The following is a 23,349-nucleotide window of genomic DNA, read 5'->3' as shown; positions in this document are numbered from 1 at the left end:
AATTTCTTAATGCAATGTTCTGCTGCCTCTAGCAGAACATCTCTCAAATACCGTATTGGCTCGGATATAGGCCGCACCCTAAAAGTTTGGTGTTTTTTTTCTTTAAAAAAGCACCAAAGAAACATGCTGCCACTCTGTCCCCCCCCCCCAACTTACCAGAGCAGACTCCCGGGTGTCTTGCGGGGCCCATCTACGCAATACGCGTATACAACTTCCGGTGCTGGCACATCCGCTGAGTGCCGGCACCGGAAGTTGTATATGCGTATTGCGTATATGTCCCCCGCTGGCCCCGCAAGACACCAGGGAGTCTGCTCTGGTGAGTCTTGGGGCAGAGGTAAAACGCATCGTGCGGACGGTCACCGGCTGCGGGTAAACAACCTCCGCAGCCGGTGACCATCCGCACGATGCGCTTAGACAACCTCCCGTGCCGGAACCCCCCCCGTGGAAAGTGCTGGCAGGGGAGGCTGTCTGAGCGTAGGATGCAGGTCCCCTGCAGGGGATCTAACCCCGCTGCCTGCCCGGCGGCCGGGACTGCATTTCCCGGGCGTCGGGCACTAGACCCCGAATATTGGCCACACCCCCACTTTAAAGACTTAAAGCGGGGGGGAAAGTGCGGCCTATATTTGAGCCAATACAGTAATTCAATTTTTTCGGTCATCCATCAAAGACCCATCTACGTATCTCTTCATTTTAGGAAAATCAGCCTTTCTGAAATCTAAAACGGTATTGTGCAGTGCAACACAACCTCTGTCCTTTTATTAAACCACACTGATTGATGATTGCTGGGGCCCAACTATTCTCCTACAGTAACATCTGAAATAAAGTCTCAATTCATAAGTATTAGCTCTAGCATAGCCTCCTCCTTTGTTGGCCTATCTACCAATTACCTAAAATATCATCCTTGTACAGAATTTAGGATGTCACTAAATAAGAATGTAGTAGAGTCGCGAGGTGACTTATTTGAAAGGAGGAGAAATGTTAGAACAAGCCATTGGACTATTGAGCTACTTAGAGCCTGATTGCCCAACAGGGTGATTAGCTCTTTAGCTCAAAATTTGCAACCGTCTCAGGGAGAAAACCTTTGCTATACCCTACAATCCATATTTCTTAGATTGCAAGCTTTCGAGACTATATAGGTCTCTTCTTCAGGCAGTGTCTAGAAAGCTTGATTACACTTCTGCTAGTATATTCTTCACTTTGCTACAAAGAACGGTTTAATTTATCTACATCTTCTGAAAAGGGCGCCAAAATCCTCGTTGATTCACTTCACTTCTGTCAGATTTCACACCGATTGTTGGTTCTCAAAACTGCCATGATTGACAGCAACTGTAGAGTGCAGACAGACTGGATAACTAGGCGTGGCGCCGGGCACAAGCCGCGCACACACTCCCCAGCACTAGAACATTCTCAGTCTTTCAGTGTCGTTCCATAAGCGTCCGTTAGCCACGCCCAATAGCGTAGACATACGAAAACGTGTAACCCCTTCGTTCCCATTTAATGGGAAATGTTTTTTCTTCTGCTTTATCTCGTTGCGTACTTCCAACCCGGCACTGTCGGGACAGCGTTAGTAGGAGGGGCCAACTTCCTGGGTGACGGCGACTGGGGTGGGGTTACCCGGCGTGCTTTTCGGCCAGGCGGCGGTTGTTGAGCACGCTGCAGCGGGTATTCATCCGGTGTGTGCGTGATTTTGAGTAACAGCGAAAAATGGACGGCCCGCTAGCAGTGTTTGGAGATCGCAGCACCGGGGATGCTGTAAGGAGTCAGAATGGTAACTACGATTATCTCTTCACGAACGAGATGATGCCTTACTATTCTTAAGTGATCTCCTGCGCAGGCCTTGAGTCAGCAGCATTCACAATGGAGGAAAGAAGGCCGCAACGTGGGCTATCAGGCTGTTGACACGACTTTATAAGCTTTGTTTTGGATATATATATATATATATATATAACTTTCTGTTATCTGCTCCATGTGGTAGCAGTAGAAGACCCTTATAGTATATTTGCTTTATAACTGTCGTATCCTGCAGCGCCGTACTGTGGGGTTTTTAGACCTTAGAACGTAAAAAATGTTTTGCTGAGGCATCCGATGCAAGGCATGTCAATTTTTTTAACGTCATCAAACTCAAAGAGACACGGATTCAGTTAAGTGCCGTTTTGGTGCAATCACCATAGCTACCGGGGGAATGTTCTTGCTGAAAGCTGCATAATTTAACTTACAGGAATCCCTAATGTTTTGCGATGAGTGCCTTGTAGATCCATATATGGTGTACGAGTGCTTCATACAGATACTGTAGGGTCTGCTGATCACTGTTCTGGCCTTTATATTTTAGGCAGTGGAAATCTAAATGTGCGTACATGTGCTAATATCACAGTGTTCATATACTTATGTACTAATTAAAATAATCCAATTACCGTATTTAAACCTTATTAAGTTAAATTATGCACACTTGATACATTAACGAGTATTAACAATTCCCATGTTAGTACCACTATTTCACGCTACAGAATTAGTGGCTATGCTAATGGGATAGACAAAACTGCCATTGTCTGAAGGGAAAGATGCTGTGTTCATTTTCTCTAAATGAATTGGCAGGACAGTTCTAATACCAGGTGCTTTTTGGGCAAAGATTTGTCCTCTTTCACAAGCAAGGTCTGGCTGATACCCTATTAAATGATTTAATGCAACATTATCTTTTATTGGCGCCAAGAATTTAAGCAGCGCTTCTTACAGTACATTCATTCAAAAGCTACGACGAAACTAGAATAGACAAAACCAAACCGAGATACACGATAGATGATGCAACTAGCAAAATGACTTCCCTCTTACTTTAAATAGCACTTTGCAGTAATAAGCTGGCATTAGCCCCCCCCCCCAATTTAATCCATTTGTCTCAGTCCTGCGGTCTTAAACAGTCAAGTGATGTAATCAAAAAGCAACTATGTTTGGCATGTCATCTTTTCGTCTAGGTTTGTTTTCTGTAAACTGTACCACAATCTCAAAGATAACTTGTTAAACCTGATTTATTTCTGATTTTCTTCACCGCAGTTATGGCAGCAGCATCTATTGCGAATATCGTTAAAAGCTCCTTAGGTCCAGTAGGTCTGGATAAAATGCTAGTAGATGATATTGGGGTAAGTGCACTTACATCAGTTTAATGCTATTTCTTGTTACATCCCAGTTGGACACCACTATAACTGGGTGACCCTCTCTTTAAATCGGCAACTACACACACGCACACGTTTGTGTGTGTATGTAATGTTCTAATGTATAAATTTTAACTTTACTGATAATGCAAACTTTTTAAGAGTCAATTTAAATATTCCCATTTTAGTACCGCTATTTCGCTCTACAGAATTAGTGGCTATGCTAATGGGATAGAGCAATCTCTGCCATCGTCTGAAGGGAAAGATGTTGCATCCATTTTTCTCTATATGAATTGTCAGGATAATTCTTAATCTGTTCTTCATGCGAAGAGATTTGGCCAAAGCCTTGCTTTTCTGCTAAACTGGTCCTCTTTCATAGTATAGCTTTCGGTTACAGTTTTTATCTTTTAGTGTTTTGTAGGAAGTATTACCTTCTATTATTGGTGGTGAACGTTACAAAATTTCACCTCTCCTCCTTTAAATAATGTAATACTGTAGATCTAGGTTGCTAATTAGAGTTTTAATTACCTGTTTGGTTTTCTGCGTCAGGATGTGACAATAACAAATGATGGGGCTACCATTTTGAAACTGCTAGATGTTGAACATCCAGCAGCCAAAGTCCTTTGTGAGCTGGCTGATCTGCAGGACAACGAAGTGGGAGATGGCACAACATCAGTGGTAAGTTTCTTCTACCTTCCTTAGACAAAGGCATCTTTATTTGTTAATATTAATTGGAGACCACAATGATTTCAGTCCCCTTTAAAGTCTTGGTTTTTTATTCAAATAGTAAATGGATGCCAGGAGATGCTGGACAAGCTATTCACCAAGCATTCCCAATAATGCCTGCTGTAGGTTACCCTTGGCTTCCCCAGATGCTAAACTCTGGTTTTAGTGGCAAACCCCCTTACTCATTTCATCACTTTTTTGCTGGCTCTGTTTTGCAACGCGTAGTGAAAATGGCTCTTTTGCACAGGTCATCATTGCCGCGGAGCTTCTGAAGAATGCTGATGAGCTTGTTAAACAAAAAATTCATCCCACTTCAATAATTGGTGGTTACCGTCTTGCTTGCAAGTGAGTTTGTATTTTATCTTAGACATTTTTGTTTTAATTTGTACTACAGCATATTTATTTTGTGTCTTATAAGTGTCTATTCCTAATTAGTCTCAATGTAGAAAATGCTTACTTTATTAAGTCATGATAACATTGTCAGTTGGTAGTCTTGAACATGCAAACATTGAGCATAATACTACTTTTAAGTAACAATATGTACTTTATTTTTTTCTAGGGAAGCTGTAAGGTATATTAATGAGAACCTGACCATCAATACTGATGAACTTGGAAGAGAATGTCTCCTTAATGCTGCAAAAACATCAATGTCTTCTAAAATTATTGGCGTGTATCCTTTCAATTGACAAGTTTTACTTTGGTAGCTAGCTGTCTCTGTTAAGTAATCTTACTTGTGTTCATGTATTTCTCAGGCTTATCGCTTTTGCCTTTAACCCTTTCGTTGCCAAAAGTTTATGTGGTATGAGATTGTCAAAGTGGGACACAGGATGCCATCCCATTCATGCTGGAGCCGTAGGCTCCCAATGTAGTGTACTAGGGCAGTTGATTGGTTTAGGACCAGATTGAGCAAACATCTTAGCAGATCTGTCACTTTCACCTACTAGTGAGTGCAATGAATATCTTGGAAGAACATTTTTCGGAAGGGTTAGCCTAGCTTTTAATTTGACACTTTATTAAATAAGAAAAATGAGCCTGTTAAGCTTGTTTTTGGTTTCTTTGCACCTTTGTTTCTCTAGCAGCTAATTACTCATTCTATTTGGTTAAGCCTTGACAACTGTACACAGTGATAGCGACTTCTTCGCCACTATGGTCGTTGATGCCGCACTTGCTGTAAAGTATGTTGATCCCAGGGGTCTAGCCCGGTACCCAATCAATTCTGTAAATGTGCTGAAAGCCCATGGGCGAAGTCAGAAAGAGAGTATTCTTGTAAATGGCTATGCACTTAACTGTACAGTGGGTTCACAAGGTAAGTACTGTGCTATTTAAGATCACAATCATAGTATGTATTCTGTATCCTTGTGTAATTTTTTTACACTTATATGCTTGAAAAAAGTCTTTTAATGTGCAATACTTTCATTCATCAGGAATGACAAAAAGAATTGTTAATGCAAAGATTGCCTGTCTGGACTTCAGCCTGCAGAAGACTAAAATGAAACTTGGAGTCCAAGTCATTATTTCTGACCCAAGCAAATTAGATCAGATCAGGCAAAGGTATATGCGCATAATTTTTTTTTTTTTTTTTTCTTTAAACATGATTGTAAACTTAAATTCTGTACTTGCAACACAGCTGACAGCTCTCCGGATTATATTCATTCCCATTTTATTTGCTGCCATATATATCGCGTTATATGAGCAGTTATACGCGTGGGATAAATCAATGTAGCTCCTGCTGTAATTGGTAACATTACTTTGTGTGTTTACCATTGGGGCAGTCTCTCTACATGTTGCTTGTTCTACTTTTTCCTTTCCTGATGCATTTCTTTTCCATGCTTCATAAATAACTTTTTTTATGTTCCAGGGAGTCTGATATTACTAAAGAGAGAATCCAAAAGATTTTGGCTACTGGAGCTAATGTAATACTTACAACTGGTGGTATTGATGACATGTGTCTCAAGTACTTTGTGGATGTTGGAGCCATGGCAGTACGTAGAGTTCTGAAGAAGGACTTAAAGCGCATTGCTAAAGCTACTGGAGGTAAGTCTAGTGATGGCTTTTTTTTTTGGTCTCTTTAGTAACCAAAGTAGTCTTTTGTTGGTTGCTAAGGTAATAAGACATCTCAAGGTTTGAATCTGGGTTACTTTTTATTGTGCCCCACCTCTGCATCACTGCTATAAAGTTCTCAAGGGATGTTGTGTTCTCTCTAATGTAATTTCAATACATTATTTATATATTTGCCCAATTTTAAAATTAATCTAATTTCTTTAAACAGCTACTGTTTGTTCAACTCTTGCTAATTTGGATGGAGAAGAGAGTTTTGAAGCATCAATGCTGGGACAAGCTGAAGAGGTTGTACAAGAGAGGATATGTGATGATGAACTGATCCTCGTTAAAAAGTAAGTGTAAATCACTAATGGCATCCTTTACAAACTCTTCCCATTTAATTGCTGCCTTGCTTGTCTGTGCTATGTGCAGTTATACGCGTGGGATAAAGTAATGCATTGCCTCTGGAAGTTGTGGTGAGCTTGTAATCAGTTGGGCTTATTCCTGTTCCAGAGGCTGCACACACAGGAGTAAATTATTTTCTTTTTTGGCTGTTTTAAAATTCTAAGGCAGCTGAATTTATTCTGACAGATGAGTTATCTGCACATGCAACTGTTTGTTGCATGCTGCTGCAGTTTTAAGTGGTGGCTCATCAATATTAATGACAATTTTGAGCATTGAATTACATGCACTCCTTGATCTCTGTACTCGTATAGAAGGCTGGGGTGACTGTCACGCACTCTATACAGTGTTCAGTGTGCTGGTCAATAGCCCTTTTTTATTCTGTTACCTGACCTGATAATTATGAATTTGCTGTATTTTGTGTAGGCTACATCCTTTTCTCTTGGTAAGCCAGCTGCTTAATTAAAATGTGAGAATCTTATAACATTTTCATTTCTTAATAGCACCAAGGCTCGAACCTGTGCATCCATCATTCTACGTGGAGCTAATGACTTCATGTGTGATGAAATGGAGCGCTCTGTCCATGATGCTCTGTGTGTAGTGAAGAGAGTACTGGAGTCCAAGTCTGTGGTACCAGGAGGAGGTGCTGTGGAAGCTGCCCTTTCCATTTACCTTGAGAATTATGCTACTAGTATGGTAAGATATTACTTGTCGCAGCACCACAGCTGAAATGTGTATAGTGTCACTGGTTTGTATGGTGGCTTTAATCACAATTAGTGCTGTAGCCATTTCCCTCTTTTTGATGTGTAACAGAGGAACAGCTTTGTGGCAATGTGTGTAACTGGACTATTTCTAATCCTACTCTTTTAATGTCTTAGGGATCCAGGGAACAGTTGGCAATTGCAGAGTTTGCAAGAGCCCTGCTTGTTATCCCAAAAACCCTAGCTGTGAATGCCGCTCAAGATTCCACTGACCTGGTTGCGAAGCTTCGTGCTTTCCACAATGAAGCCCAAGTCAACCCAGAGCGCAAGAACCTGAAGTGGTAAGACCAGAAAGTATAACCTAAGATTCCAAAAAGTGTATGCTGCTTTGCAGGGATATCTTACTAAAATATGGCCTTGTAGTTATCAGCTCTGGTATAGTAAATGCCTTGGTTTGCAATGAATAAAACAACCTGATTATATTAGGTTCTTCAGTAGTAAAAGTGGAGTTATTGCCATATAAAACTACATTAGTGATGATGCTCTTAAAGCTGTATTGCAAAAACGTGATTCAGTAGAGTTTACGGAACAGGGTCTTTGGGGTAAAGAGTAGATGTAGTGTACGGCTCTGAACAGTCAAATTGTAGTAGAAAGCTTATATATTGTGTGTTTCGCTTTATGTAACAAGTGAAAATATCTAGTGACAGACTACTAAACCCATGCTCATCTGTTCTGCGCTTCTATTTTAGGATTGGCCTTGACTTGCTGAATGGTAAACCGCGTGATAACAAGCAAGCAGGTGTCCTTGAGCCCACAATGGTGAAGACAAAGAGTTTAAAATTTGCAACAGAAGCTGCAATTACTATTCTGCGAATTGATGATTTAATTAAATTGCATCCAGAAGCAAAAGAGGAGAAGGGGAAATATCATGAAGCAGTTCAATCTGGGTCAATTGAAGGTTAACTTGCCGCATCTTTGTTTTCCTTTTTTGTATTCCCTAATTTATAAGTAATAGCTGTTCATCTTGCACTTGTTTGGTCTTGCACCAAAACTCAACACTTAAATAAACATAACATGGCAACTGATTTAACTAGTGTAAGAATGAGTTATTTATTTTTGTAAAAACCTGATTGACTAGGTTTACTGAGACATTGGTGGCTAAAATAAATACCTTCACATTCAGCAGATGTTAAAGGGGAGCTCATGCTGTTAAAGGATGTGTGGAATTTAAGAAGCTTAAATGCTGTGTAGTGTTAAAATCTTGGTAAATGAAGGGTAGTAGTTTTGCATTTTCATGTTAACGTCTGTATGTGTTTACATGCTGCCAACAGCACTAAACAGCCTAATGTGTTAACACAACCTTGGGTCAGCTGTATATTAGGTTTTTCTTCATTCCCACAGCCTCTCACAATTCACACACTGGCAAGTTATGGCAGCTCATTAGTTGTGTAGCACCACAAAAAAGAAGAAATCAACACGTTTAATTAAAATTAACTGTATTAGTGTCACATTAGTTCCCAAAATGCCCAAAGTAACAAGCGGTTTGACTTCCTGGAATGTGAGGTTACGGGTGCCTTGATATACCCATGTACCGATGTCATTAACAACCTTTGACAGACTTGTAAAAATTGTTTTGTGGAAAGAAACTTTTGCCAAGAAATTAGGCAATCAGCCTGTTCGTTCGACACACATGGCTATTCCCATGCCACCACCTATGCAAAGTGCAGCTACCCCTTTCTTTCCACCTGTCCTCTCCAGCGCATACAGAAGTGTAACCAAAACACGGCAGCCAGACATTCCTAGAGGGTGACCCAGGGATATGGCTCCACCTTGAATGTTTACCTGGAATACGAAGAAGATTTATCACATTTAAAACTAGAGATCTGTGTAATCCTTATGTTCTTGAAAGATGCAAAATATCAAGTGTATCTAAACCTATTAATCAACAGAGCAAAATACTTTTCAATATGATAAAGTACATAAGTGCTAGTTATTTTTATTTTGAACTCATATCTGCCCTGAACTACAGTTGTAGAAAACTTTAGTGTTACAACTTAGTGTGGGCTGACTAATGAATGCCATCCATTGCAATCTTTAACCTCTTAAAATCTTCATGATGATCTATGACATGACAAAATGTGCCTTAAACATATATATATATATATGTACAGCTTAGAACCTAGTTAATAAGTTAACAGTAAAAAATTTAAAAATGACTGCTGTTATCAACATCCACCCTCAGGAACTGCCGTTCATCCTCCCTATGTAGAAAGTCTTGCATGATGACATGATGTCCACAATAAACTTGATGCTCCATTCATCTGTGTGTGCTGCTGGTTTGCAGACTGAGCAGAAGCTTCAGAAAGTTGTAGTTAGATCAGCTGGCTGGCACACTGAAGAAACAGTCTGATCCCTGCTGTCACGTAGGGGATCAAACATGGCACAGTCAACCAATTAGAAAACCACTAAACACCATTTGGGCTGATGGATTAAAACTCACATCACCCTATGCCAAGCTGAAAAGGGTAATGGGAGTTGTGGTCTGCAAAATCAGGTGAACAAGAAAAGCAAAAAAACTAGCATACGTGTTAAGTTTTGTTTTAATCTAAACTGTATAGTGTATTATCACCCTATTCTGTGTGCTGCGACGCAATGCGCAGGTCATGTAGTATGCCCTGTAGCTTTCAAACAGTATGCAGAAATCTTTGCACGCGGGGTATTTCTGTAATCTGACTGTATTTTGGTGAGTTTCTCTTCGTTTTCTTTACAAACAATCCTATAAAAGCGGCTCTTCCACTGACTGGTCTCCGAATGCTCCTCGTAGACTCCTCTCCAAAAATATATACTTTACATGGGGTATTTTGAGCTGGTGGACTGCTAAACCACCCCAAATGAAAGGCACTTTGGAAAAGGGAATGGAGCTGTTCTGTTTTGTGCTCCAGTTTCAAGACGATATATTTTATGGTACTTTGGTCAACTGAACTAGTTTAGGACAGTAATAGTAATGTGTGTTTTTCCTTCAAATAGTTTCATTATTTTGATCATTAAACACTGGACTATACATCTAAAAATGGTAACAGAAAGCACTGTCAAATACAATATATTATTGGTGTGGATGCATAAAAAATGAAAAAGAATCATGGTTAAGGAAAATGTAAAAATTCCTAAAAAAAAAATAAATGCTTTTTTTAGGACATACAACACCCTCATCATCAGGAATAATTGGAAAAAGTTTCCATGAAAGGCTTAAGCTATATGTTTGGTAGACAGAGCTAGAAAATAAATCTGTATAATTTAAAAACATTAAAAGTCTTAACTCAAGTCATAGTTGATTTTCAATTGTGGGTTCAAGCATGGTTTTATACAGCAGTCTGTTTTGAAGCACTCTTGGATACGCTTTATACATGCACTGTGTGACCAACGCATTAAACACTTTCATCCAACAAAATTACTTTGATTTTGACAGTAGCAGAAAATACCAATGCCAACAGGAATTGAGATTAATCCTGAAGGTTAACAGATGCCGCTATTATGGCTTATAAGGCATCGCTGTCCACTCATATCTGATCCAGACAGGGCTCATGCGCAGGAGTAGCGGTTCACATCACATTCAAGCCCTAAAAGTTAGCTTAAAGATAAAAGTCCACAAGAGGCAAGGGACGCAGAAAACAAACACACTGAATGACATTGTTCTCTACCAATGTCTTCTGTGTAAGCATACCTATTTATATGTCCATTAAAATAACATCAAAAATCAGGAAGAACAAGAGGTTGTTTCCGTGCTGGAACCAGCTGATTTTTTTTTTTAATGAACATCTTCATAGTCATCCAGAGACTCTTTATCAGCAACCAACTCGCCCGTTATCCAATGGCACGTTGTGTTCACAAGTCGATGTTTAAAAGGCTAATTGATCATTACAAAACCCCCTTTGCAATTATGTTGCTAAAAATGTTCCTTGTTTTCCCATTAAAACAGCTAAGTGACCCAAAGATTTTAAACTATATATACATAATTTATGTTTTACCAGGGGCAGTGTAACACAAGTGTACAATAATACACAGTATTTTCCTAAGTTATCACACAAAAGCACATAACCATTGGCTAAACAAGGCAAGTTCATAAGCATCTAAAACAGCATGTCTTACAAAGAAGCATACTTTATTTCACTGCTTCCTTGTAAAGCGTGGCGGTTATTGATGCAGAAGCCCGATGCACGGGAATGGAGCACTGAGACAGGTCTGTATGGACAGACCACATGATTTCAGAAAGGTAAGGGATGGGGAGAAAGGAGAGTAAGAAAATGGAAAGGAGAGAGCGTGCGAGAGAGAGCGCGCGAGAGATGGGGAGTGTTGAAAGATGAAGAAAAAAAAAAAAAAGAAAATCAAAGAGAGGGGGAGAGAGAATAGAGGATCAAAGTGATAAGGAGGAATCGTAGGGGTGTTTTTTGTTTTGAAAGTGTTAGTACATTAGACGTACTTGCCCCAAGTGTGTGATTATATATTAGTCTATCCATTACCGTTACTGGTTTTGGGCCCAAAAGGCCATAGAATGATTCACTCCCACACATTTGAAACCAGAGTGACTATTTAGGACCATTTAAAAAAAATAAAACTTTGTTGGGTATAGCAACTGTGGAAATGTCCATGCCTATCCCTAGCCAGGGGGCATGGGTGCAAAAGAGCCACCATGGGTGCAATCTGAATGTTGGGGCATGTTCTTATGAGAGCAATCTGGGTGCTAGGGCTGGCTTCTGGAGTGTGGAACCTGTGATTTATGCTTGCAGTTTAGGGTTTCACTGCATTATTTATTTATTTATTTGATCTATACCTTAAATGCATGTGATTTTTCAGAAGATCTAAAACTGAACTACATTGTGGGAGGAAAAGAATTGCGACATAAGAAAGGAGGGGACAAAGGGACTGATGATAGCATGATGGGGGGGTAAATCTCTGTCTTCTGCTTGGCCTAAGCTGCACGCTCAGCCATTCATAGAGAAGCACAGGGACATGAAGCCATATAACCACCCCTCGCTATACACGTGGCTGCTTTCGATGCTGCAAACCAATGATCATTAGGGAAGTGCCTATTTGTACTACCAAGGAACCCCGTCAATAACCCAAAAGAGATGAGGGTGTTCAGACCATATACATATGCCATATTTTATTTTTTAAATATACTCTTACTCCATCACCAGTGGCGTCGCTACAGGGGAGGCAATTGCCCCCCCCCCCCGCCCCCAGGTTGCCCAGGACAGTCCGGCAATGGGACTTTAAGTCCCGGGCAGCCTCAAACGCCTTTTTTTTTTTGACGCAGAGGAGAGAGAGGGGCGCCTAGCAACCGCTCGGCCCCCCTCAGTCTCCTCCACAAGGCCTCTAACTCTGTCGCGGTGCCGGAGTTTCATACTGAGCGCTGGAATATGATATGACGTCACATCCGGCGCTCAGCAGTGAAGCAGCGCGCACCGCGGCATTGCAGGAAGACGGAAGCCTCGTTCTCCGGCCGCAGGACTTAAAGGTGAGTGAACTACGAAGGGGGAGAGGGTAGATAGTGAGGAGGGAGAGGGGTTACAAAGTGATAAGGGAGGGGAGAAGGGGTAGAAAGTGAGAAAGAGGGTAGTAAGAATATTGAAATAAGTAAAGTGTGAATGAGTGAGTATGAATTAATGTGTGGATGAATTGTCTGAATGAGGGAGCGCATTAGTTTAGGGCCGCAACTAACGATTATTTTCATAATCGATTAGTTGGCCGATTATTTTTTCGGATAAAAAAAAATTTCACATTTTCATTTATTTTAAATAATTTTATAAAGTAACGTAGGATGTAAGAAACAAACAGCAGAAAAAAAACAACTGATAACAATGCATTTCTTGTTTTTATTTCCCAACCTGCCCCCCCTCCCCAGTTATGCACATTTGAGTCCAGGCTTGCCACACTGCCTCCCAGAAATGCCACACTGCCCTCCCCACATATGCCTTATATAGCCTATATGCCTTATACCCCCAGATATGTCACTCCGTCCTCCCAAGGTATGCCGTATACCCCCCTATGCCATAGTGCACTCATAGATTTGCAGACTGGTTCACAGACAATACTTTTATAAATAAGTACTGGGTTAATCTTCACTGTCCCCAGGATTTTGATTCCCCTCAGTTTGCCCCCCTTTAGCTCTAACTGCACCTTATGTTAACTTTATTTAATAACAACTGCCCCTAAATTCCCCATCAACCACAACTGTCCCTAAATTAACCCTAAACACCCCATCAACCACAACTGCCCCTAAATTAACCATAAACACCCCATCAACCACAACTGTCCCTAAATTAACCCTAAACACCCCATCAACCACAACTGCCCCTAAATTAACCCTAAACACCCCATCAACCACAACTGCCCCTAAATTAACCCTAAACACCCCATCAACCACAACTGCCCCTAAATTAACCCTAAACACCCCATCAACCACAACTGTCCCTAAATTAACCCTAAACACCCCATCAACCACAACTGCCCCTAAATTAACCCTAAACACCCCATCAACCACAACTGCCCCTAAATTAACCCTAAACACCCCAACCACAATTAACCCTAAATACCACAATAATTATAACTGCCCCTAAATTAACCCTAAACACCCAACTATAACTGCCCCTAACTTTCAGCAGCCCAAATATAAATGTTATACTCACCAGGGAGTTCTTGAACCATGTGGACGGTATAGGAAATGGGCGGGGTCAATCAGCATGTTGGCCCCGCCCCTTTCTTTCTCCCTGTCCCTCCCTGCAGTCACTGCCGATTGGCTGCAAGGAGAGATAGTGAGAAAGGGGTGGGGCCAATCGGCAGAGCATTTGCTCTGAAAAAAACCCTAATTTTATAATCGATAAAAATCGATTCAACTAATCGATAATTATCAATTAGTTGTTGCAGCCCTACATTAGTTAATATGTGGATGAGTTGTCTGAATGAGGGAGAGCATGAGTTAATGTGTATGTGTGTATTATAGATGTATAATTGTGGAAGGGCAAAGATGGCACTAGCAGGATGTTTAAACCTTGGGGACCAAGATGGCACAGGCAGGGTGTATATGGGACAAAGATGGCACAGGCCAGGCTGTTTGTGGACAAAGATGGCAAATTTTGTGTGTGTTATCTGGGTTCTGGCCAGGTTCTATGTGGGCAGTGTTGATGCCAGGGCTGACTTTGGTGTGTGCAACCTGTGATCTATGCCTGTAATTTAGGGGGTTTTAACTATACCTTTAATGCAGTGTTTTTATGTGAATTCCAATTGATCTATATCTGCAAAAGGTGGTTTTTTGTGTTATTCTGTAGATCCATATCTGCTATGCTATGTTTCCATACATTATTTATGTATACCTGCCAATACAGGGTTAATATGTCTTATTCAATTGATAAATACATGGAAACAGCATTGCAGGTATTAATTTGATCTATACCTGCAATGCTACGTTTCATATATTATTGTATACCTGCAAATACAGGATTTGTAAGTCTGATTCTGTTTATTTGATATATACCTTCAGTGCTGAGATCACAAGTGAATTTCAGTTGATCTATACATGCAAAGCTGGGTTTGTGTATTGATCTATACCTGCTATCGGCAGCAGGGTCTAATATTTATATATATTTATATATCGGCAGCAGGTACCAATAATATATATCGGCAACTGGGGCTAATTAATATATATCAGCAGCAGGGTCTAATATTGACGAAACTGCCATTTCAGCTGTAAATTTGAAATCATGTTTCAATCATAGTCATTACTTCAAAGAGATAAGTACTCATTATGTAGTTAAAAATGCATGTCCAAAGCATATATGCGATGGGGCCATCACATAAAGCAATAATAAAGGGAGGGGCTTTCTGGGGGCATTAATACAATTAGTGGTGGCTGGAGGCAATCATACAAGGGTGTGGGGGCACCACATTAATCTATACTAAAAGGGTGCTGGCTGGGGCATCAATACACAAGGGGCAAAAACACTAAGGGGGTATAAACGAGAATGGAGTGTGAAAAATCCATCCTGATGTAGATGTCTGTGACGTAGATTGTGTCCTGCTGTGTGTTTTTGGTTATCAGTGTAGCAGAGCCTGTCCTAGGGTGTGTGTGTGTGTGTGTGTGTGTTGGCGTGGCAGAGCCTGTCCTGGTGTGTGCTTGGGTGTTGGTGTGGCAGAGCCTGTCCTGGTGTGCGTGTGTGTTTGGATGTGGGTGTGGCAGAGCCTGTCGTTCGTGTGTGTGTGTGTGTCTGGGTGTTGGTGTGACAGAGCCTGTGTTGGTGTGTGTGTGTTTGGTCATCTGTTTCCTGGCACTTAACTTACAATAGGAATTATTTAATTTATACTTATCCAGAGATAAAATGGAAAAGTTAAGGTTTTGTGTTATTTACTCTATAATATTTATTTCAAGGATTAGTCCTACTAAATAGTGGCTTCAGGCTTCCCATGTTGAATGATCAAGTATTATGTTAGTCCAATAACAAAAGTATCATTCCATAGCGCATTAACTTTTGGCAGTATATTATATATAATATATATATCTATCTTTTTTTTTTTTCTTTTTTCTTTAGTGGTATGATTTAATCGTGGAAATTATTAATGCCCCCCCATTTTGACTGTGGATCTTGTGTGCCCCCTATATATTGTTTCTAGAGTCGCCACTGTCCATAACATATAATTATAGTTTTAGGTGAAAACAAAAGAAAAGTAAGAGCAAACCTGCTGCCGACATGGTTCACATCACACATACTTTTGGCTGGCAGAGGATGTTGGGATCTGCAGTGCAAAGCTAACTTACTGATCATTTCCAATTATTTAAACCTATTCACTGCATTTATTTACATAAAATACATCTGTTTCTTTGCCCGTTTGCCTTTTGTTAGCAGTTTTTGCTGTCACACTAAGCTTTTAATTAATAAGCTCCTTTTTTTTTAATTTAGAATTATTTATGTTGATTGATGTTTTAGATCTCTGGACGCTTGACATCATCCGAGGATTTGTTTTGTGCCTTATGGTTACATGTGTTTGTGGATTTATGGATACCTGATGTAATATATCTGAATTGCACTGGCTCATATATTCTTATAGACAATGAGGGTACTTGTGTACTATCTTGAGGAACACAATGGTATGCAACTAAAAGGGAACCCTCTATAAACACTCATTGCTCACTTATAATGTGAAAGTTATAGATTTATTTTTTTATATTTTTTTTATTTACTGAACATTATTGCACTATTTTTTTTTCTATTTTTGTAAGTATTCAATTATGGTTATATATTTCATGAATTACCATGAAAAACACTTTAATACTTATATGTAAGAATACAGAGAACACTTTTTTTGTGTAAATTTGTATTTTTATGGTATTTTTGATATCATTTACCCAAGTTTATTTTGTATACAAGTTGTGACAATTGTGATTTTTGTTTGTTACGTGCAAGTTATTCATGCTAAGTAACATATCTTTATGAATCTTATGTAACTGAAATAAACAGTTCTACTATCATTAGTTTCTTGTTATTTATTCATCAACTTTCCTCAAAATACCCTCTGTAGAAATACAGTTCTGTTCTTGCCTCTGGCGCAAAATGAAGTAGCTACTTCTGTGTGACCTAGTAAGAGTATATCTAAGAAACTGCCCCTGGTGAGTGATCATACTACAGATACAGCCGCTCGACAAAAGTACAGGATGAGATTGGGTCAGATGTCTAAGAAAATGAGGTGAAAAGTTCCCTCTCCACGGCAGATGCAACTCCTGCAAGCAAGACCATGGTAAGTGCATTTTAAACTAAGTGATGACGTAAACCTTACCTTTTCTGGATTAATCCCCAACTCTTTAGTCACTGCACATGCAATAGCTGCAAAAGCCTCATTTATTTCAAAAACATCCACATCATCAAGGCTCCATCCTGCCTTTTCAACCTATAAAGCAAGAAAAAAAAAATGGAAAAGACAAGTTCATTCCTAACCATTTTGAATGGTCTTGGAAATATTGCATCATATGTACCCATTTATTGTTCTGCACACTTTGAACCATTCTACGGTTTACTACAGGCAGCATGATAAAAGGTCAGTGTCAAGATAATAGAGCTAGAACACAAATGGCTAATTTAAGAAATCTTATAAATGTATAATTATCCTATAGATAGAAAGAACAACATTAAACATAAAATATAATCAGATTTAAGTGCTATACCCAAGTTTCAAGCATTAGACTAGCTAGATAAGATTTTTTATTTTTTTTTCCCCTGACTGGGTAACACACACCAGGGAGGAGCAGCAAGGCATGCCACACTGCCCCTATAGTAAATACATTGCAGTCTTGAATTGATAACACAACAATGGTTGATGGATAGGAGACAGAAGGTTGTAGTTAACAGTGTATCTATTTTGATGAAGGACTTGTTACTACTTGGGTACCTCAGGGATCAGTATTGGGACCAGTACTTTTTAATATCTTTTTTAGCGATATTGCAGAAGGTCTTAATGGTAAAGTATGTCTTGATACCAAGGTCTGCAACAGGATAGACCAAGTGAATTTGAAGAATGGTCGAGAGTATTGCTGCGGTTTAGATGTAAAGTAAAATAATGCAATTGGCACGTAAAAATCCCAAAGCAGAATATAGCATTGGGGATAATGTTCTGTCAGTGACAAAGGAAGAGAGAGATTTAGGAATAAATATTTCTGATGTAAAAGTCAGCAGGCTATGCAATAAAGCATGAGGCATTAGTAGAAAGGGTTTTTTTGTGCCACTTTACAGCTCCCATGAGGCCTGCAATTTGTATAGTTCGGAAAACCCTCTCTAGAAGGATATTGACACATTGGAGAGAGCTACAAAAAAGTGCAGGATATAAATGATCAGAAAAGACTAAGGGATTGTAATGTGTTTAGCTTGGAGGAAAGAAGCAGGGAGATGCAATAGAAACAGGAGGGAAGCTTATTTTTATGGAGAAGATGTGGAGGGGGCTAATACAGTGAATACATTTAAGCACGCACAGGATAAGCATAACATTATCCTATCCTGACTAAGGACTGATTGTGGTTTGAGTCCTTACATCAGGGGGGAAAAAATAAATAAACCCCCAAAAAACGGCCAGTTTTTATCTGCCGTCAAATTCTATATTTCTATGTAAAGCACATAGATTTTTCACAAATGTTATTAAACTCACCAACATTGTATGTTTGTTAAGTACTATAACCTGAAAACAAACAAACAAAAACCTCGAGCAATGAAGCCTTACAACAACATTATATTTCAAAAATTACAGAGTACTTGACTATTGGCTGTACTGAAATGAAACTCACAGCTTTTTTAATTGCTGGGATTGGTCCAGCTCCCATAATAGATGGATCAATTCCTGCCTGGGCAGAGGACACAATCTGTGCCAATGGAGAAAGGCCTCTTTGTTGTGCTTCAGACTTCTTCATGAGAACCACTGCAGCCGCTCCATCATTGATACCTGGGGGAGACAGATCAGTCGTAATAAATAAAAGGTTGCGAGAATATTTCATAAGACATGATTGAAACCACAGATGCACATTTTTTTCTGTAACTGACCTGAGGCATTAGCGGGAGTTACTGTGCCACTTCCATCTTTAAGAAAATAAGGTTTTAATTTTGCCATTTGTTCTACACTGCTTCCATGTCTTGGAAACTCATCTGTTTTCACTTCCACGGGGCCTGGGGGAAAAAAAATGTTACAAGTAAGAGCCACAAACCCAATGAGTCCTTGGATAAATAATGAAATGTCAGTTTGAACACACCAAACACAGAAACATTTAAGACAACAACTTTTCAGTTTATATGCCTTTGTGTCACATGGCAATTAAGTGTTCCAGGCAAAACGGAAGAATGAGACAATTTGATGGAAAGAATTATTTCCAGGAAGAGTTAGAACAGTCCACTGTACTAGAAATACTTTCTTAATTCTGTATTTGATTAGAAATGTTTTCCAATTACTATGCCAATTGTAACAGCTCCTATGAAGTATATAGACTTTGAACTTAGCAGATACTCATAACTAACCCAATAGCAAGTTCAGCCAATTCTTTAGTTGCAACACTTGCCAAAACCAAGGGCCGTTGGAGCAGAGTTCACTTTAGTAAACATCCATCATGCTTATCAATCAAGGAGTTCATTTTTATGTTGTCAGGAAAAGGATTTAACAAAGCAAACTATTTTATATCATGTCTGAATAAAGAAAATCAAATATAAAAATAAGGTTGCTTACCCTTTCTGGAAGGCACTGAAACAGGTACAATCTCCTTGTCAAAGTAGCCGGCCTTTTGTGCCGCCTCTGTCCTGTTCTGGGATTGCACAGCAAGTTGATCCTGTTCCTCTCTGGAGATGTTCCATTGTTTGGCCACATTTTCAGCTGAAAAGATAAATTGCAACAACAGATGATGTAAAAGGAGGCAACTGGCCAAACGGTTATTTGGAGAGATGCGTATTCCCTTCAGTGAGACCCACCAGGAAAGGAAAATTTCACCCCATTGGAAGCACTATGGATTTAGTCCACTATAATGCACACAAATTAGAGGATATACAAGAAACTTCCCACATAAACCAAAGTGCTGTTTGGCCAAGAAGACAAGCGAGGGACATTTTGTTGTTGTTCAGATACTGCAGGGTACATCCATTCAATGCGGATAAGGTTTATAGCCATGTGCTAGGTTCCTTCTTGTTGGTGCTGTGAATATAGGTTGCAGTGGCTATATAGAGATGGAACTACATTGCTTATTTATCTGGCACTAAAAGGAATTAAATGGTAATTACAGTAAAATAATTATGCTGTAATAAAAAAAAAAAATTGTCAAAGGCTAAAATGGCGAACCTATAAGCGCTCTGGGCTGTGTTTTTCTCCTATGGATTTGTATAAAATTATTTTGGCAGGAGATGTTTGAGACTACTTTCTCACCTGTGATCCCCATGTGGTATTTGTAAAATGCATCATTTAGGCCATCACAAAGAATACTGTCTTGTAGGGAGACATCACCAGCTTTTACTCCAGATCGCATATTTACTAAATGAGGAGCCTGGAAACAGAGTCAGGAAGCCACATTTGTGAGAGAAATATATTGTATATTGCATGGGACAGTGAGTGCTTTGAAGGTGCAGCTTTTCTGACTAATGTTGGAGTCTCATCACTGTTCACACTTTAATACATCTATCCATTCTTGTTTAAGGGGAAGTACTAATAAACAAAACCTGTAGTGGAACTTTTCAACAGAATGTGAGAAGGGTACTGCTACTGTGGCTTGACCCATTCCTAACAATTGTGATACTGTACATGCATCTCAGACAGAAGTCTGTCTCAAAGAGGAGCTTGTCCTCATAATGAGGGACATTTGGGAGGTGTGATGCAGAGCGAACAAAGCCAATATGTACTATCCTACATCATAGTTTTTAATCTAATATAAGGAATAATCAGACTATTGAATTATAGATGGATAAAGCCACAAATTTGAGGTTCTGGGCATGTGACAGGTCCAAATGCCTAGAACATGTGGTTTTGGAAGTATACGCAATACTTTGTCAAATTTTTATTGTTATTATCATCTTTTATTTATATAGCACCAACAATTTACACAGCGCTTCTTACAATACATACATTCAAGGGGTACGACAAGACTAGAATTGACAGACTAAAACAAGCGGATACATTAGGTGGAGATAGCGCTAATGTCTAATGTGGATTCTCCTCAGTATCTAGATTATCTCATTGCAATACATGTGCTGTTAGCTGGTTTTTCAAAGAATTGAAAAAATTTAAATGTATTATCTTCTCACCTGGCTCATACACTCCATACCTCCTGCCACCACAACATCGGATTCTCCGGTCATTATAGACTGAGCCCCTAAACTGACCGCTTTTAAGCCAGATCCACATATCATCTGGCAACTCCAGGCAGGAACAGCATAAGGAATACCAGCACCTACACTGGCTTGTCGAGAGGGATTCTGCCCTGCACCTGAAAAATGGTTTTAAAAAAAGTATTATTAGAAACAAGGCTACTACTTTTGCATGTTTTTTTTTCTGGGGATTAACTTTTTACTGTCCTTTAATAAATGAAATGATCATTAAATAAAAAATGCATTTTAAATATTAAATATATTAAAATTAGTTTGATGATCTGAAACATTTGAGTGTGACAAATCAATGCAGCCAACAAGTTGTGAGAATCATCAGATCACAGAGGAGGTGGGCAGCTTCTACCTAAGCAAGTGTTTATTTTTGCTTAAAGAACGTATACTAAAAAGCACAAAGTACCATAGTATGCATTCTTCTCTGATAAACTGTCCCTCTCAGCACTGTAGACTATAATAACAATGTGGGTTCAGTTAATTCTTCACACCGTGTACCTGCAGTCAAAACATGTCCAAATATTACTTCAGAGACCTCCTCGGCTTTAACGTTCGCTCGTTTCAAAGCCTCTGTGATCACCGTAGAGCCCAAGACGTGAGCAGGTAAACTGGACAAAGCTCCATTGAATGAACCTGGGGAAGACATGGACAGAATTGGATTTGCATTGAACATTAAACCAAGGCTAAAGGTCGACTGACACATAGCCTGCTAGAGCTATTTATATGTTCTCAAGTGCCTTAGTCCAGCTCTCCAGAACAATTGTCCTTGTGATCTACGGCCCACTCAAAAAAGCTGGGGAACAGAGATATAGAAAAAAAAAAACAGAGATATAGAACACAATTATTATTTATTGTTTTATATAGCGCTGTAACATGGTTAGACAGGGCATAACAAGTAGTATATGACATAATTTGACTTGAAAATGAAAGAATAAACAGCATTAGAATGAGAACAATGGTCTCATATAGTTTCCTCAAGATTGTAAGCAGAGCCATCTCCACCTAACGTGTCCGTCTTACTTGGTCAATACAAGTCTTTTTATATGCCTCGAATATATGTATTATATTAAGCGCTGCATAAATTGTTGGCACTATATAAATAAAAGATAATAATATGATATATATATAATAACAATATACCCTTAATAAAAAAAGATGGGGGGAATACTATGAGGGCAGCAAAAAATGCCATTTCTGTCACAACTTGCCACAAATCTCAGCTTCCATTTTTTTAATTTTAAACTAAATACGCCCAAAGCAAATTACACTAACTGCACAAAAAGTAAAATACCGTTTAAAAAACCTCGAATTTATTATGCCGACAGTTTCCCTTTTAACAGTATTTATTTTGGAAATCGAAATCTTACTTTATTCTGTGCCAAGTATGACCCCATGTAACCCCGCCTCCTTAGCTCAGCAGCATGCAGTATTAATGCAGATCCGTCTAGCCAATCAGAGCACAGAAAAATGAAACGATTCTATCCAGACAAGCAATCAGGACCCAGGGAGGAAACCTGTCATGCAACTAACCAATCAGAATGTAAAACACTGACATGGTTCTACCTAAGACAGCCAATCAGCATTAAAGCTGATTGTACCTCACCGCACTCCACACTCGTATCTGCTGAATATTCATAAACTACATCCAAAAGCATTACCCCGGCCCCCATAACAACGGAGCGCGCCGGGATTGTATAGCGTTAATGAAAGGTAATACGTTGCTTTTGTTAATTAAAACCAGTAATTTTATCCTACTTAATCAGAATTAAAACTTTTGCACCACACCTTAAAACCAGGCATATCAGTATAAATTAAACACGTTTTCCCATACATAATGATCACACCCTAAGTTTGAAATATGCTATAATATCTATAAATAATAAAAAAAAAAGGCTGGATAAATTACAAGTATAGCAACTCGATATGATAATGGTAACGTTGATATAACATCTAGGTAGTATATATATATATATATAACATTATCAAAGATTTCTGATAGAGAATACAGTGCATTATACAGCATATAATAACCAATATACAGTCGCCTTGATTTCATACACATAAAGTGTCTACCAGATGAAAGAGCATATTTCTATAGATTACTTTTCTGCTATAGGGTATCTTCACTCATAGAGTTGCAAAATAATGAAAATAGTACCTATAGGAGTGCGAGCTGCAGAGACGATCACCACCGGTTCTAGAGCTGGACTCATCTCTCAGTTCAGATATCTTGACACGCAGCAAGGAAGCTGGACTACTAGATGTGAGCCGTGACAGCTCCTCTACTCCCTATATACCAGCGGTCTGTCTGCTCCCTGTGCCCTACTCCTCTGCCAGGAAAACATCGCCACCTGTCGGCGAAGAGGACCAAATGCATCATTTCTACATACGCTGCTCTCCTTCGGTGACTGTATTATAGTTAAAGGTGCTGTTCCTCTTCGAGCGTGTTAAACAAAT

General features: G+C 39.4%; 2 protein-coding genes and 2 non-coding genes across 4 annotated transcripts; 3 read left to right on the top strand and 1 right to left on the bottom strand.

Moving 5' to 3' along the window:
- Positions 1–1,704: 1,704 nt before the first annotated feature.
- On the top strand, positions 1,705–7,975 carry LOC149289859 (T-complex protein 1 subunit alpha-like). Its single transcript, XM_089490163.1, has 12 exons — positions 1,705–1,768; positions 3,046–3,131; positions 3,693–3,821; positions 4,117–4,214; positions 4,429–4,539; positions 4,994–5,175; positions 5,294–5,420; positions 5,728–5,903; positions 6,139–6,262; positions 6,815–7,007; positions 7,190–7,353; positions 7,762–7,975. The coding sequence occupies exons 1-12, from the start codon at positions 1,705–1,707 to the stop codon at positions 7,973–7,975; spliced, it is 1,668 nt and encodes a 555-aa protein (XP_089346289.1).
- On the top strand, positions 2,471–2,603 carry LOC149289861 (small nucleolar RNA SNORA29). Its single transcript, XR_016277304.1, has one exon. It is a non-coding gene; the product is annotated as a small nucleolar RNA SNORA29 (small nucleolar RNA).
- On the top strand, positions 3,319–3,454 carry LOC149289860 (small nucleolar RNA SNORA29). Its single transcript, XR_016277305.1, has one exon. It is a non-coding gene; the product is annotated as a small nucleolar RNA SNORA29 (small nucleolar RNA).
- Positions 7,976–8,680: 705 nt separating the features above from the next.
- On the bottom strand, positions 8,681–23,105 carry LOC149289858 (acetyl-CoA acetyltransferase, cytosolic-like). The gene is made up of 9 exons (XM_089490130.1): positions 23,051–23,105; positions 21,391–21,525; positions 20,818–20,999; positions 19,946–20,063; positions 19,259–19,402; positions 18,586–18,708; positions 18,333–18,487; positions 16,838–16,948; positions 8,681–8,854 (listed from the first exon to the last, which is right to left on the bottom strand). The coding sequence occupies exons 1-9, from the start codon at positions 23,103–23,105 to the stop codon at positions 8,681–8,683; spliced, it is 1,197 nt and encodes a 398-aa protein (XP_089346256.1).
- Between the last annotated feature and the right edge of the window lie 244 nt (positions 23,106–23,349).

This window comes from Sceloporus occidentalis, unplaced genomic scaffold (genome assembly GCF_023333645.1).
Source record: "Sceloporus occidentalis isolate IW3139 unplaced genomic scaffold, rSceOcc1.0.p SCAF_42, whole genome shotgun sequence".
In the NCBI taxonomy this organism is placed as follows: Eukaryota; Metazoa; Chordata; class Lepidosauria; order Squamata; family Phrynosomatidae; genus Sceloporus; species Sceloporus occidentalis.
This window is presented reverse-complemented; position numbering and strand designations above follow the sequence as displayed.